The 14,857-nt window shown below is 59.5% G+C and overlaps 1 protein-coding gene across 1 annotated transcript; it reads left to right on the top strand.

The window, feature by feature from the left end:
• Positions 1-1,341: 1,341 nt before the first annotated feature.
• On the top strand, positions 1,342-13,605 carry LMXM_31_3930 (conserved hypothetical protein; the record flags this gene model as incomplete). The annotated part of the gene is made up of 1 exon (XM_003878190.1): positions 1,342-13,605. One exon carries the CDS (start codon positions 1,342-1,344, stop codon positions 13,603-13,605), a length of 12,264 nt encoding a protein of 4,087 aa, XP_003878239.1.
• Positions 13,606-14,857: the final 1,252 nt, after the last annotated feature.

Genomic DNA, 14,857 nt, shown 5'->3' on the forward strand with positions numbered 1-14,857 from the left:
ACTGATGCTGCTGCAGCTGTTGGCTCTGTGCCTGTGTGTGCGGGTCTCTCTCTGCGACGCCTACCCGCAACCCTTTTGTTCCGTCTCGAGCTTTGCTTGAGACCTCCGCACTCACCTGCGCGGTGGCACGAAGAAGACGAGTACAGAGAAAGTTGTATGTTCTACAGCGGAAGCCCCCTGCCCCTCCTCCACTCAGAACTGCGCACTGTGTGGTCTGCGAGGGGGAGGAGGGGCAGCGACGACCGGACAGCCTTTTTGGACCCTCTTTTCGCTCTTCTCGAATCCCTTGCAGCTCCTTCTCTACCACCTCCCGTTCTCTCCGCCGTCCGCCAACCTCGCAGCTGAGGACGCGTCGACAGCGGTCAAGAAAAGAGAGGCACCACCGTCTTGTTGTCAAGTACGCCTAGATTACTCTCACGTCTTCGTATTCAGAAGCGCACACACGCACACACACATACATACACCCACACATACCCACACGGGAACACAAAGACAGCGTAGGGGGACGGGGATCAGCCGCCGGACGACGCTCTCTGAATGTATATATATATATATTAATATATTTTCTTATGCAGTTTGAATGCTTGCATCTCCTATCATGTCCCGTTTTCGAGGTCATTCTCCGCACTAGTTTCTCACATTTTCCTTCCAGTCCTCCCTTCTCCTCAGGCCGCGCTGCCGACAGAAAGAAAGACATCTCATCTAGCTTGACGTGCCCAGTGTGACACACACACTCACCCTCCCCTCGTTCTCGTCGTACGCCTCCGCGGCGCCCTTTGTCTTCTCTGCCAACAATTGCTTCATCTCTATCCTTTAAAAGAATTATCTCCACATACGATCAAAGAAGCCGGACCGGGTGAGACAATCCATTGTAGTCGATCCGCCTGTTTAGAGTGTCGCAGACACCCACCAACGCATACAGGTGCCTGTGGAAGTGGTCGCTGCCACCCCCCGCCCATCTGTTTCACGTTGGTGGCGTTTTTCTCCTTTGTGTCACCCACACACTCTCTGACCTTGTGGCCTTCCTCCTGTGCGTGCAGCTGGCAAGCCTTCTTCGTCATTGCACGAATACGCATCTGGGCACCACTGGAATCACCGGATCGTCCCGCGTGTCGCGGTCGTTGGTGACTTTGGTGCGGTTTCCATCTAGGCCGCACGATGAGCTTCGCAGGGATCGACAATTGGATCGGCCCCTTGCCGGGGCTGCGGAGCACACCCCCGCCCCAGATAACCCTGCTGGGCGACACGGCGACAGCGACGAGCGCCGGCGACACCGTGCCGGCGCGGTCCACGACGTACGAGGCCCAGTACGTAGAGTGCGCGCCATACCAGAAAGGTACCATGTGTATACAGGACCCAAGCGGCGAAAACAAAGGCACCATGGAGCTTGACACCGTCTCTCTCTCCCAGTTGTATGCCACAGGGTATCGTATGTACCGCAAAAAGCACCAGCCGGATTCAAAGCAGAACTTTACTCTGCCAACCTCCCCGCCAGACTTCGACGGTGACGCACCGATTGATCCGCAGACGGTTGTGCGGCACGTGCGCAGCTTAGCCAATGCCTATAACAGCGTCACTCCGACCCCGCCACCATTTCTCATATACGAGCAGGTAATCCTCGACGCTCAAGACGCCCTCAAGACGACGACAGAGGAGTCGAATCAGAGCACCGTCCTGCGAAACGACGAGTCGCAGAACTCGCCGGCCCCGCACACCGCGGATAACTCGATGGGCGATCTCTTCGTGTACTCCTCCACGTTCTGCTCGCAGCTGCAATCCGACGCACTGATGATATCGGTGAACTTGCTGAATGGTATGCAGTTGCACGTGCGCTCATTGCAGCTTCTGTATCAGCGTCTCTTGTCCGATGCAAACCTTTCCCGCGCGCTGGCGCCGTCGGTTGTGAAGGAGTTACTCACTCAGCTGGACATCTCTGTCAGGGAGGCGACGCCGCCGTCGGCGCAGGTGATGGAGCGGTGTGCCATTGCGGGTCTACTAGTCGGCCGCCGCCACCAGCTGGACGAGGTACTGCGCTACGCCGACATTCTGGAGCACCTCACCATCACCTCAGCCAGCATCGTGCCGGTGGCGGTCCCGCACGCACGCGAGATTGTGCAGTCCTTCTCACTTCATGCGGCGGACATCTGCCCCATCCCGTCCCCGATCGACTGCTTTCAAGATGAGCCCATCAAGATGAAGATGGTGCTTGGCGAGGGAACAGGGGTGCAGAGGTTTTGTGTGAGCCCCAACCAACAGTACCTTGCCACGGTCGGCTCGAAAAAGGTAATGATGCTAAACCTCTCGACCGGCTCCTTACACGCTGAGCGGGAGCTTCCAGAGGTGGTGAGCGGCTGCTGGAATGCAACGTTCTCCGAGGACTCCACGCACCTCGTCTGCACTGATGCGAGTGGGCTGCGCCACGCAGTTCTTACAACGGACCTGGCAACGAAGGAGGATCGCATGACGGAGTGCGTGTCGCTAGTGACGGACTACCACAAAGGCGTGCTGGAGACGACGCCGTCGCCGCTACTGCCATCCGGCTCCACTGCGTCGCTGCATATGCTAGAAGCGAACGCCAAGGCTTACACGGCCTCCTTCAGCCGCCCCTTCCCCGACTCCGTCGACTGCTTCTCTCTCTGCGCGCACATCTACAACGACTGCGCTGGCACGCTTATTCACATCGTTCCCGACACCGGGGAGGCGCTTTCTGTGGAGGTGAGCGGCAACTTGCTGAGGTTGCGACAGGGCTCCAGTGTGTGCCGGGGTGTGCTGCCCTCCACCAGCCAGTGGTACTTCTTACACGCGCATTGGTCCAGAGGCGTGTGGGTCGTCAGCGTCAACTTCTCCATTATCGAGCTGAGTGGGCCGCACTACACGCAGTCGCAGACCATGAAGATCAAAATGGTCGAGTGCCTGCGCTGCACCGGCCACTTCGGGTCTATGGCGCTGTGGAGCGGCGCGAACGGCCCGGCAACGGTGCGCCGGTTCTTCCAGGAAAGAGTGGTCGACAGCTCGGTGGCGCCGCTGTTTGTTCTCCCCATGGACGAAGGAACAGGAGCGTGGCTGAAGGAGACGGTGGGGCGCCAATGCTTATCTCTGAACACCAAGCCATTCACGTGGGACTCTTCCGTGGTGGTGCCGGTCGCCACAACGAACCTCTGCACGGTGCCGCTAGACGACCGGGTTCTTCTCTCCGGCCGGGTGCTGAAGAGCGCGTACCGTCTGTTTGTGATGCTGCCACCCGCAGAGAAAGGCTCCGACGATCTTGTGGCTGAGGTGGACCGCGAGAGCAACCACATAGTGCGTGTGTATCAGTGCCCACGCTCGTGCAGCGAAAACGCGTACGCCATACTTGGCGACGAGTCTGAGCTACTCGTCTACCAGCAGCGCTTTTCCACTTTCAGCTCTGTTCGCCTCTTCACCCGCCGTCGAATGGAGAAGGAGCTGGCGTTGTGCAACCCAAGTGAGGCGTGCCCGTGCCTCGGCTCAGCGCCATGGCTGTTGCAGGAGATCTATCGCTGCATCTACACGGAGAGCTATGAACTGGAGCGCGTCCTTCCAGAGAACTCGCCGCTGTCCTTCTGCACCCTTAGCTCGTTGGCGCAGGCACTGCGCGTCGTAAAGCCGTCCACGCCACCGCTGAAGGTGCTAGCGCTCATGTCGCTGACATTGGTGCACTTCCGCCGTCTTGCTACGCTCAACGACACCCGCATTTCCGACATCGCCGCATCGCTGAAGGTGTCGTGCAGCACTATCATGGAGCTCTTTACGGAAAAAGCATTCTTGGAGGTGACATACAAGCTCTACCGAGTAGCAACTGCGTGGTCTCTCACCGTCGAAGACCAGGCAGAGATGCTTCTGCACATGGACTCTGGCGAGCACGCTGACCTGCAATGGAGCTACTTCTCGCGAGAGCGTGTTCACACTGTCATTCGCCACGTTGTGCAGCATCGTCCAGAGGACATCGTGTCGGCCGCGAAGAATCTCTTGCACCAGTGTGAGCGGGAGACCACCAGCGATCCTGGTGAGCCGAGGTCGGCGACGCACCTTATGACGTCCTTCGTGCTTGCTGTCATGACTACCCTGCCCACGCACGCCGCGGGCAAATCGGAGTCGTACGTGAGTCAGCTCCTGGAGCTGTTTGTCGACTACATGTTCCACTGCAAGTCTCTCTTCACCCCTGCACGGATCGACGAGCAGCCGAACTCAGTCCTTCTCACCGGTGTGCTGCCGCTCTTCGTGACTGTGGCGAACGTGTGCCCGGCAGCCGTCTCTACTGACACACAGGAGCATCTGCTGGAGCTGTGTGACCGTCTGCGGGCGGTTCCGGCCAGTCCAGAGCAGGTGGTCAGCTTCTCCACCCACGAGGCGTACGACATGTACGTGCCAAACAAGGAGGACACCGGCATCTGGCGCCTGTGTCTCGACTTTTCCACCGCACGAAGCGTGTCCCTCATCAAGGAGGCCAGCAGCCCACCAGTGTTTGTGGTGCAGTCGGACGCGCAGAATGGCAAACCTGACAACACAGTGATGGACGAGTCGAGCTCCTTCAAGAAGCTGGACGGTGGCGTGCTCCACATTCACGGTAAGGGAGAAAACAGCTTTACGGCCATCGCGCAGTACGATTTTGTGCTTGACGTCTCGCTGGCCTCCGTAATGCGCGAGGCGATCTTGCGAGTGCTGCTGGCCGCCGCAGCGGAGCTGATGCAGAAGCCACCGACGTCCTCCGAGATCGTCATTGCCCCGCTATTTCGGTATGGGCTAACCACAAGTGTACTGGCCGCCCACAACGTCGATATGCATGGCGTACCGCACCAAAATATCTTCGACTTTCCGCTGCGGGTTCTGGAGGACAGAGACGAGGGCAAGGAGTTTGTCGATGAGGTGACTAAGGCGATGCGGGGTTCCATTCTGCCATCGATGCGGCCCGCCATCCGCGCGCTGCTGTCGATCCTTCTGCATTGCGGGCTGACTCGCGGACAAGCGGAGGACGAACTGAAGCTGCGCTGGTTCAGCGGGGAGTGGAGCACGAAGCTTCAGGGCAGCACGAAGGAGCAAACGATCGTCTTCCTCACATCGCTGGCGCGCTGGATGATGGAGTGCGTTTCCTTTGAAGGTGACGGCGCGACACCGATGTGTGGTCGCCGCACCTCAGTTCGGCTCGAGAACCCCATGAACTGCTCGAGGTCACTGTCAGAGCGTCGGGGATCGACGAGCTCGCGCCGCAGCGTCGTGAAGCTGTCATCGCAGAACGACTCGCTAGAGCAGGTGCGCTTGTTGCTGGCGAAGGGGATTACACCGTTAATGATTCAAGAGGACTTGATCAGCCGCGCACGCGCGGCGCAGAACATCGCAAAGGGGCTCCAGCTGCTGTCGCGTCTGCTGCAGATCCACCCGGCCGGCCTGACAGAGGACTGTCTGACGAAAGCGCTGCGCGTCCTGTGTGCCTTCACGTGCACTGACAACTGCCAGCACTTCACGGAAGTGTTATGCGGCGCCGGGGTTGATGCGGAGACGGCTGTCCGTCGTGCATTTCACGGCGTACTCCACAGCTTCTTTGCTGTGCTCAAGAACTCCTCGAGCACGATTGGGTACCGGGCTGCCCTGACACAGAAGGCCTTCCAAGGGCGCGCGCTCATGCAGTTCCATGCCATTTTATGTCTCCCATGGGATGAGGCGGACTGCGAAGAATTCAAGCACAGCTTCGAGACGGATAACGACATTCTGAAGTTCTTGGAGAGCCAGATGGGCTCGCCCACGGCGCTGTCAGCGCTGACGTCGCCGTGGCGCCTGCGGCATGAAACATCTCGGCCTGCTGAGGACGTGGCAGCGGATCAGGAACAGGCGGTGCGGACGGAGCTTCTTGGCGCGGCTGATTTTACCTCCCTCAGCCGCGTCTTTCCGAACGGTTTCTCTGTGGTCATTCCAGCTATTCAAACAGCACGGTCGCAGTTCGGCGTCGTGATGGAGAAGGGCTCTGGGGCTGCCGTACTGGTGCGCGCTGACGAGGGATGGCAGCTGAACTGGAAGGAGGGGGTCCCGCGGGTGTACTACTACGAGGTGAAGATCAACTCTCCTATCAACAAGTTTGACGTGGGTGTGCAGCTGCCGCGCACGGAGCTCGCCCTCCGCGGCGAGGACCTGTTGCTCTCGTACAGCAGTCTTGGTGATGTTCACTGGGGCGAGCAGGCTCAGCTGCCGCCTTTCACAGAGGGTGACACCGTCGGTTGCGGTATTGTGGCCACTTCGCGTCTTCTATTCTACACGCTCAACGGCCGCTTTCTTTCCTTTGCGGGGCGCGTCAACGTGCCCACAAACGCCAACGCGGACAGCGCGCTGCTGTACCCCGTCATCTCCTTCGATGATCGTAGCATGGTGCGCGTCGTGGTGAACTTTGGAACCGTTCCTTTCGCGTATGACTACCGCCAGCTGCACCCGGCGCTGACGATCGAGAAAGGCCCGACTTGGTACCGCATCACCTCGACGGCTGAGATGGTGCTACACTACCTCACGGCTCGAGTGTGCGCTGTGCAGGAGTCGAAGAGCCACAGCGCCCGTGGCGCGCTGACGCAGGTGTGCGATGTGGTATGCCGCCATGTGAACAGCGTCACTTCATCACTCATGAACATTGGGGTTGGCGGCTCCGCGAACAGCAACTCGACGACACGCGTGCAGCAGGCTGTAGCGCTGAGCGTTGCAGAGTACTCGATCATGGTGCTCATCTCCACCATTCGACACATCGCCACGCACGGTATTCTGCTGAGCGAGCACATCAGCAACATGGTGTTCGACGCCGTCTCTATTCTTATGCTGCTACCGCTGCATTCTGTCCAGATCGCGACGATTGGGTTACTGCCGGACGTCATTGTGCACGTCAAAGAGGTCCCCGACGGCAAGGCAACGGGAAACTTGGTGTCTACCCTGTTTGAGAACGCTAACTGCGCCACCGATAGCGAGGACGTAATCCCGTTCGTTCCAATGTGGTGCGAGTGCGATGCAAGCGCTATGGCGATCGTGAACGTGCAGAACGCGCACATGCTGCAGGACGCGCAGCGCAGCATTGTGCTGGGCAATGTGCTGCCCCGCACAGGAATGGTGTCCTTCTCTGTCAAGGTGGCGAGGCGTAACATGTCGAAGGGACACTCGCTGAAGGGTGGCTACTTTATCGGAGTGTCCGTGGCGGGCCTGAGCCCGCTGACGCCGACGAGCAACTCGCAGAGCTGGAAGGCCGTCAACCCGCCTATTGTGTGGGCCATCCAAGACACATCACCGCAGCTGCCGCATGCCACGAACCCCACCGTCAAGCTCAACAACTTCCAGCGCACCTTCGGCAACGCCGACATCATTCGAGTTGTGGTGGATCGCGACAAGCGGTGCATCGACTTCTACCGCGAGGGCGAGTTCCTGAAGACGCTGTTCAGCGGCATCCCGGAGGACATTGATCTGGTGCCGTTTGTGCAGCTTTACAATGACGACGCCGCCGCCACGATTAGCGCCGGCACCATGACAGCCCCAATCACCGGGCCGATGCTGCTTGGCGCGGCCTCGGTCGATGTGCTGCGCTCTATGCTGACACTCGATCCTTTCCAATGCCTCGTCGCACAGCGTCTATGCGAGGAGCTTAGCTTCCAGCGGTTCCCGAAGGTGACGCTGCTGATCTTCAAAAGCGTGCCAGACCCGCGTCTGCTGCAGCTACGTAGCTCGGTGGGAGAGGAGGTGACGGTGACGGTGTCGCGACTGAACGATTTGCGCTGCAAGTTCACGCTTGGCGACAAGGCGAACTACGAGCATCTCTACAACATGCGCACACCGGCCAAGCCGCGGACGGTGTGTACTTTTGACATTGTTTTGCCGATCTCGCGGCTGACGGGGCTGTCGCGCTGCATCGACCACCTCATCGCCGCAGCAGAGCGCATGGTGGTGCCTCGCATCACGGTGGAGGCTCTCTGCTGTACGGAGCAGGATGAACGCCGCAAGATCGTGCTCGAGGAGAAGGATCACTGGGACTTCCTCTTTCACGGGCTGCGCGTGGGCAGTTTCATTACGGTGCTGCGTCGGCTTCCCTCCATCACCGCCATGCGTGCCCCACCGATCCCGCACGACTACACCTTCTCGGCGGCGCTCTCCAACCCAGGCTTTCTGCTGCCCTCGCACTACTGCGGACGTCTCGCCACAGTGCCGACCGGGGCAAAAGGGGTCTCGACACCGTTCATCGCGATTGCAGAGCCGGCCATTCCTGCGGGAGCAAAGGTCAGCATCCGATGCCAGCTGATTCGCGGGAATCAAGGCCAGATCCTCGGCGGTGGGTACTACTTCGGCGTATGCACGCCGAGCTTTCACTGGAAGCACAAGGACCTGAATGTACACACGGGTGAGGTGTGGGCGCTGCACGACATGGATGACTCGCCGTGGCGACTGCGCCACCTGCGCCCCGACGCCACGTTTCCGGTGGCCGCAGAGCCCCGCTGCATCATTGTCAGCGGCGACATCATTCGCCTTTATATTGACCGCAACGCGCGCGTCGTGCACGCCTTTCGCACGCCTGTGAACGGAGACGAAATACCGCTCGGGCTCATCTTTGACAACCTTCCGGCTGACGGCCCTCTTTACCCTTTTGTGAACCTTTTCAATACGGACGCGGTGGCCGTCTTCCTGCCTTCCAACAGCACCGCGCCGGCCATTCGCCTGCCCTGCCAAAAGCTTCTGTACGCTCTGTGCACCTCAGACGAGCGTAAGGCGTGTGATGGGTGCAATTCGAACCTCGGCGATGCGAGGGTGTCTGGCCGCTGGTTCAAGTGCAACGAGTGCGCTGACTACACGCTGTGCTCTAACTGCTTCTTGACTTGCGTGCATTCGAACCACAGCTTCACCATGATGCATGGCTCGTCGATCGCCTACTCAACCACGACTCCGGCCACGGTTGAGCGCGGCATGGAGGTGACGATACCAGCCACGTCGGCCATGTACCTGCGCAGCAGCGGTTGCCGCATGCACGAGGCGAAGATGAACTGTGTCGCTGAGGCGGTGGAGGACAACGCACTCTGCGCCTGGGGTCTGATCAGCCAAGACGGCTCTGAGCCGTTCTCTGTCGTGATCGACACTGTCGATGGAAGCCCTCTCTCGCCGGATGCGCCGGTGTTGGTGGGGCTTGGCCCGGCGCAGGAGATTGTCCAGTCGACGCGTGATAAGCTGCGCGACAAGTGTCTGGCGAACATCCCTACCATCGCGACGTACTGCAGCGACCCATCACTGCGGCAGCCGCTGGACAACCGCAGCAGAGACCCGTACGGCTTCAAGCGCGGTTCGCGCATCACTCTCAAGTACGACGCCGCCGCAGGCAGAGTCACCATCTCGCGCGACTGGGTCGTGGTTGGCACGAAGTCTATCGCGCTGAAAGACAGCGAGAACGCCGTGCAGCCCATTGGCTGCTTTGTGTTGTTGGGCAAGAAGGGCACCACCGTCTCTGTCTTCCCGGAGCGCGCGTGCACGTTGACGACAACGGTGGAAGAGGTCACCGGAAACATTCTCAAGACGGTCGGCCGCGACGGCAGCGTCTGGTTTGTCACACGCGAGAACTGTCGCCTGCCGTTGACGCCGTGCCGCGGCTTGTTTCAGAAGAGCAGCCTGGGGTACATCTTGATGGATCACCGGCTCGCCCAGTGCCGCCGGCAAAGCTGGGACAACCGCCTTATCTGGGTTCAGGTGCTGGAGACAGAGGAGGTAGTGTCGGTGCCACTGCACCACTACCTCATCAACGAGAGCAGCGCCATCTCCGAGGAGTGGTTTCTCTGCCGGCGTGACCGCAACGAGGGCGCAACAGTGGAGGAAGGCTTCGTCATGTCACGCCTTCTCCTCATCCTCTCGTGCCTATGCGAGAATGAATCCCTCTCCCACCTGGTCTCGCTCCACCAGGAGCGGCTGCTGAGCATTACGAAGCGCTTGGCCACAGTCAATATCGAGAACGACGCGCCAGTCGACTCCCTGGACGAGATTCGAGCATCCGTCGCCTCCACAGCAAACCGCCGGCGGTGGGCTCTAGAGAAGCGCCACATTGCCCCATTTGTTCCAGTCCTCAACACGGACGAGCGGAAGCGGCGCTTCCACAACGGCACCCTCTTGCACACAGTCGACAGTGATGACGTTTTCGAGGTGACGTTTCGGCGCGGTGAGTCACTGACGGTGCGAAACACGCGTAGCGAGTCGATGTCGAAGGTGTCATACCGGCACTGCGTGCCGCTGAAGCAGTGTGGTGGGAGGGCTTGGTACACTCGGCGTAACGGGCTTCCGTGCAGTCTCTACGAGCACACAGTGCGCCTCAGCGACCCCACCAAAGCCTCGGAGAGTGTGCCGCTGCAGGACGAGTGGCTGGGCGAGGTCGTCTTCGCACGCGCGGCGAAGTCGCTCACAGTGTCTCTTTCACCAAACGGCATTGGCCGCGCCGACATTGCGCTGGGCACAACCGAGGAAACGAGGTTGATTGTTGTGTACGAGCACAAGAGGTACGCTCGAGTCGTCCACCTCTTTATGCGCCTCTATAGCGCCGACCTGGAGTGCAAGCTAGAGCAGCTCGTGACCAGCAGCGGTGAAGGATCGTTGACGCCGACGCGTGACTATCAGGAGCTTGTCGACTTCCTCAACAACGCCGCCGCACCTGGGCACGACAAACCGGTGTTGGCGGGACAGGAGATATACTTTGGTATGGTCGGGTTTCTCGACGCGGAGGGGCTGCGGCTGAAAGGCGTGTTCCAATGCCACCAAGGCAAGGGCGGCACCTTCACTCTCAACTCGTGCCGCAGATTCGCTCTGCTCTCGTCCGTGTCGGAGAAGTGGATGGTGGAGCCGCTGCCGGACTGCCAGGACGCGTCGATTCCACCGGCCCCGCATCGCAATATGCCGGAGTCCACCCACCGCCTCGTCGTGCTGCTGGCACGCCACCTCTACCTCGTCACCTGCAGTCAGATCGAGCACCGGCCCGCCGACTTCCTCGACCATATTTTCTTCTTCACTAACCACCCACTCGCAGACATGCTAGTCTGCAAGGACGCTGGCACCCACCAGCTGAGTGTGATGCTGAGCGAGGTGAACATCCGCATCACTGACCTGAGCGTGAAGCCGTGGGACGCCATCTCACTGGCCCGTCTCACCACCAACAGCCTCTTGCTCCGTCCTGAGGCAATCAACAACGTGCGTGAGCACCTATTGTGGGACTGCCTGCATGGCGTAGTGACGGCGGCTCACCGTTGCGGCCGCTACCACCGCCACGAGGTGCTTCGAAGTATCACCACCTTTGTGCAGACGAGGCTGGAGTACACCAGCATCTACCAGCAGCTCTTCTCTACGCTGTTTTCGAACGTGGAGCGGTGGGTGGTGGCGCTGCCAGAGGATAGAGAGATGAAGAAGGACGTCGCGGCAGGCATCGATCTTCTCCTCGCTCTCGGAAGCCCTCTAGACGACCAGATGCGCAAGATTCCGGTAGCTCCCCTGCACTGCCTCATCGATTTGTGGCGCTCTGTGACCGCCGAAGTGGCGCTGCCGCGCGTGGTGGATGAGCTTCACCTGGCGATCGATCCCGAGAGCCCTCCGGTAGACACGCTCTGCACCTTCGGCGACTACGTCCGACAGGAGCTAAAGGTGGGCAAGGTGACAAGCACGTGCGGCACGGCTGGAAAAGGGCACTACTACTACGAGGTGACGCTGCCGGATCGAATCACGTCCGCCTACGCGATCGGCTGGGGAACAGCGGTGCATAACGAGGTGCCAGGGCAGCACGTCGGGAGTGACCGTAACAGTTTCGCGTACAATGGCAGCGACATCAACACACGCGATGGAAAGGAGGAGTACAAGATCCCCACGGAGAGCATCCCTGGAGCTGTTGTGGGGTGCCTGCTCAACGTGGAAGAGCGAACGGCGGCCTGGTCTCTGAACGGGGTGGTGGGACACTTCATCTCCATCCCCATCAGCTTCACGAACAGCACGTCATTCTTCGCTTTCGCGTCGATCGGCACGTGCAGCGGAATGAAGGTGCGACTGCGCGCAAACGAGTTTGAGTACGCACCAGACGGCTACACCGACCTCTCCGGCCGTTTTGCGCGTCCGGTCGTGGACAGCTACAATCACAACCAGCGGAGCTTGATGGACCAGCAATCCTACACGTTCTACCTACACCTTGCGTCCTTTCTCTCCGACGTGGAGGACTACCTGGACGATCAGGCGGCGCAGAACCACACCGCCTCTCTGTCGCAACTGCCCGAGGACCCGTACAAGCTATTTGTGCACGCCTACCCGTTGCTTCAGTCGTACCCCCCGTCTGCGCTGCAACAGTTTGCGCAGGTGGTCGCGGTGACGGAAAGCTGCATGGCCACGGCGAACAACTTTGTTGACCTGGACGAGGAGACTGTGACAGGGACGCTGTCGCAGGCGTTCCTGGCGATGAAGGGGCTCGTCCGCCGTTCCTTTCGCCAGCGCCTGTTGGTGAACGTGGCCCCGCTCGAGGCGGTGAGCACGGTCCCCACGGTCTTTGTGCGCGTGACGGATCTCTACTCTAGTCTGCCGCGCACAACGGAGAGTGCGCTGCGGCACTCCATTCTCGCGCAGCTGTACCGGCAAATCGGGTTCTTAACAGAGGAGCAGTGGGCGGTGTCCCCTCTTTTCAAGGTGAACCTGCACATTAGCGGCTCTGGGCACGCCCCGGTTGACATGGGCGGTCCGTACCGGCAGCTGTGGACCTTCCTGGCATTTGAGATGATGCAGCACCCTGACAAGTGCTACCCCAACTCTGACTTCCACCGTAACCCACTGTTTGTGTTTGTGAACAACTCGCAGCGCATTTCCCTCGTCCCGGACAGTCAGGCGAACTCCATCTACGACCTCAACCTCTTCACCTTCTTTGGCAAGATCATGGGACACTCGGCACGTGCCAAGACACCGCTCGACATCGACTTTTCGCCGTTTTTCTGGAAGTTCCTCGTTGACGACGAGTTGACGATCAAGGACTTTTACACCCACGTCGACAGTGTCGTGGAGGCCACCGTGAAGGACGACAACTTCCTCCTGAGCGGCGTCGCGGACGAGCTGATCCCTGGCTTTGCGGAGAGCGTCGAGTGGCTGGACAGCGACGACAACGACGAGGTGGCCGCGCAGCAGCGGCGCACCATTGCCGAGCGGTGCCTCGTGCACTCGATGGATGAGCAGCTTAGCGCCATCCGCAGCGGCCTCTGGAAAACACTTTCGCGCCGCGTTGTGCGATGCTTGTCGTGGAGGGATCTAGAGCATTTGGTGTGTGGCGAGAGCAGCCTCACGCCGCAGGATTTGCAACGGTACATCCGCGTGCAGCTGACGGGCAGCCGCGAAGCGCACTTCTGGCAAATCGTTGAGCAGCTCTCGATGGAGCAGAGAGCCTCGCTAATCTGCTTCGCCTCTGGACAGCGCCGGCTGCCTCTGATCCGGCCCATCACCGTGGCAGAGAACAACGAAAGCGTCGACTACCTTCCCCGCGCTCAGGCGTGCGGGTCGCTAATCACCATTCCGCAGTACACCTCACTAGAAATGTTCAAGGAAAAGCTCCTTCTGGCGCTTCAGCACCAGATGGAGATGGAGCTGGCGTGATCCTTCTCGAGCATGTGCACCGACGCGTCTTTCTATGCGTACGTATCTGCGAAGCACTGTCGCCGCTCAGTTGTTCTGGCGTCACTGCCTCTCTTTGTTTTTGATCCAACACCCTTCACGCACGGCGCGCTGCTGCTGGGGCGCGTGTCTCGCTCTTTTTTCTTTCGTGCCCTTTGTGTACTCTTCCCACGGTGCGCTTGCTTCCGTTTTCACCTTGGCTGTTCATCTGGGTGAGGAAGGCGGCAAGCGACGCACTCGACTGGAATGCTGTAACTCAACCTGTGCTCATGATGTACATACATGCATGTGCTGCTGCACACGTGTGTGCACATCAGCAAAGCAAAGATCAGAGCTTGCGCCACTGGCCGTGTGCCTTTGAAAGCCTCTTTTCCCTGTGTGATTTCCTTTGCTTTTCCCTCTTGCGTTGTTTCCCTGTGTGCTCTCTGATGTTCTATACCTTTCAGGGCAGAGCCACTTTGTGCTCCCTCGCACTCTTATCTCTGCACTTCATCGTTTTCTTCCTGGGCTTCATTCACGAGCTGACAGCATACATGTGTCTAGTCCTCTCTCTTTTCCGCGGTAGGCTTCTTCACCTTTGACGGGCTTTCCTCGGGCCTCTTTCCGTGCCTGTTTTTGTTTCTGTTGGCTCCCATTCCCATGTTGCTTGTGCACTTGTGTGCTACTGTGCCAGCGAGAGGGACAGAGGAAGTCATACACAGTTGGGGCGCTTGCATACGTAGATGGACCGGCGCCCACGTGCGCCACAGCGCCTGGCATCCACAAGGGGTCAAGGAAAAGCATCGGCCACGCCGATTAATGACGGAGCGTGCACCAGTCACTGTGGCCATTCCACTCACTTGGCCGACCGCATCATTTCTTGAGCATCCACACACGTACTCACGCGCAAAAAAAGCGCCTCGACAAATCCGCGTCGACGGCCAATCTGCTTGCCACATCATTGACGAGGTCTGTGCGCGTTTCCTACTCTCTCCACCCTTCCCCCCACGCCCCCCGCTCCCCGCACCCATATGCAATACTTGCTGGTTCCGCCTCTACCATCACTACGCGACTTCTTCTTCGGCACGGCGCTTCTTCTTTCTGTTTGTATGTTCGCTTTGCTGTGCCCGTGTTTACCCCCTTCTCGCTTCCCCGCGTGCTGCATGTCTGCTCTTTATGTACGTGTTTTCATCCACCAAGTCTTTTCGCCATCTCCTGGCGGACAACTGGCGTCTGGAATAGAAGGCGTGCTTCA

This window comes from Leishmania mexicana, chromosome 31 (assembly GCF_000234665.1).
Source record: "Leishmania mexicana MHOM/GT/2001/U1103 complete genome, chromosome 31".
NCBI classification, from domain to species: Eukaryota; Euglenozoa; class Kinetoplastea; order Trypanosomatida; family Trypanosomatidae; genus Leishmania; species Leishmania mexicana.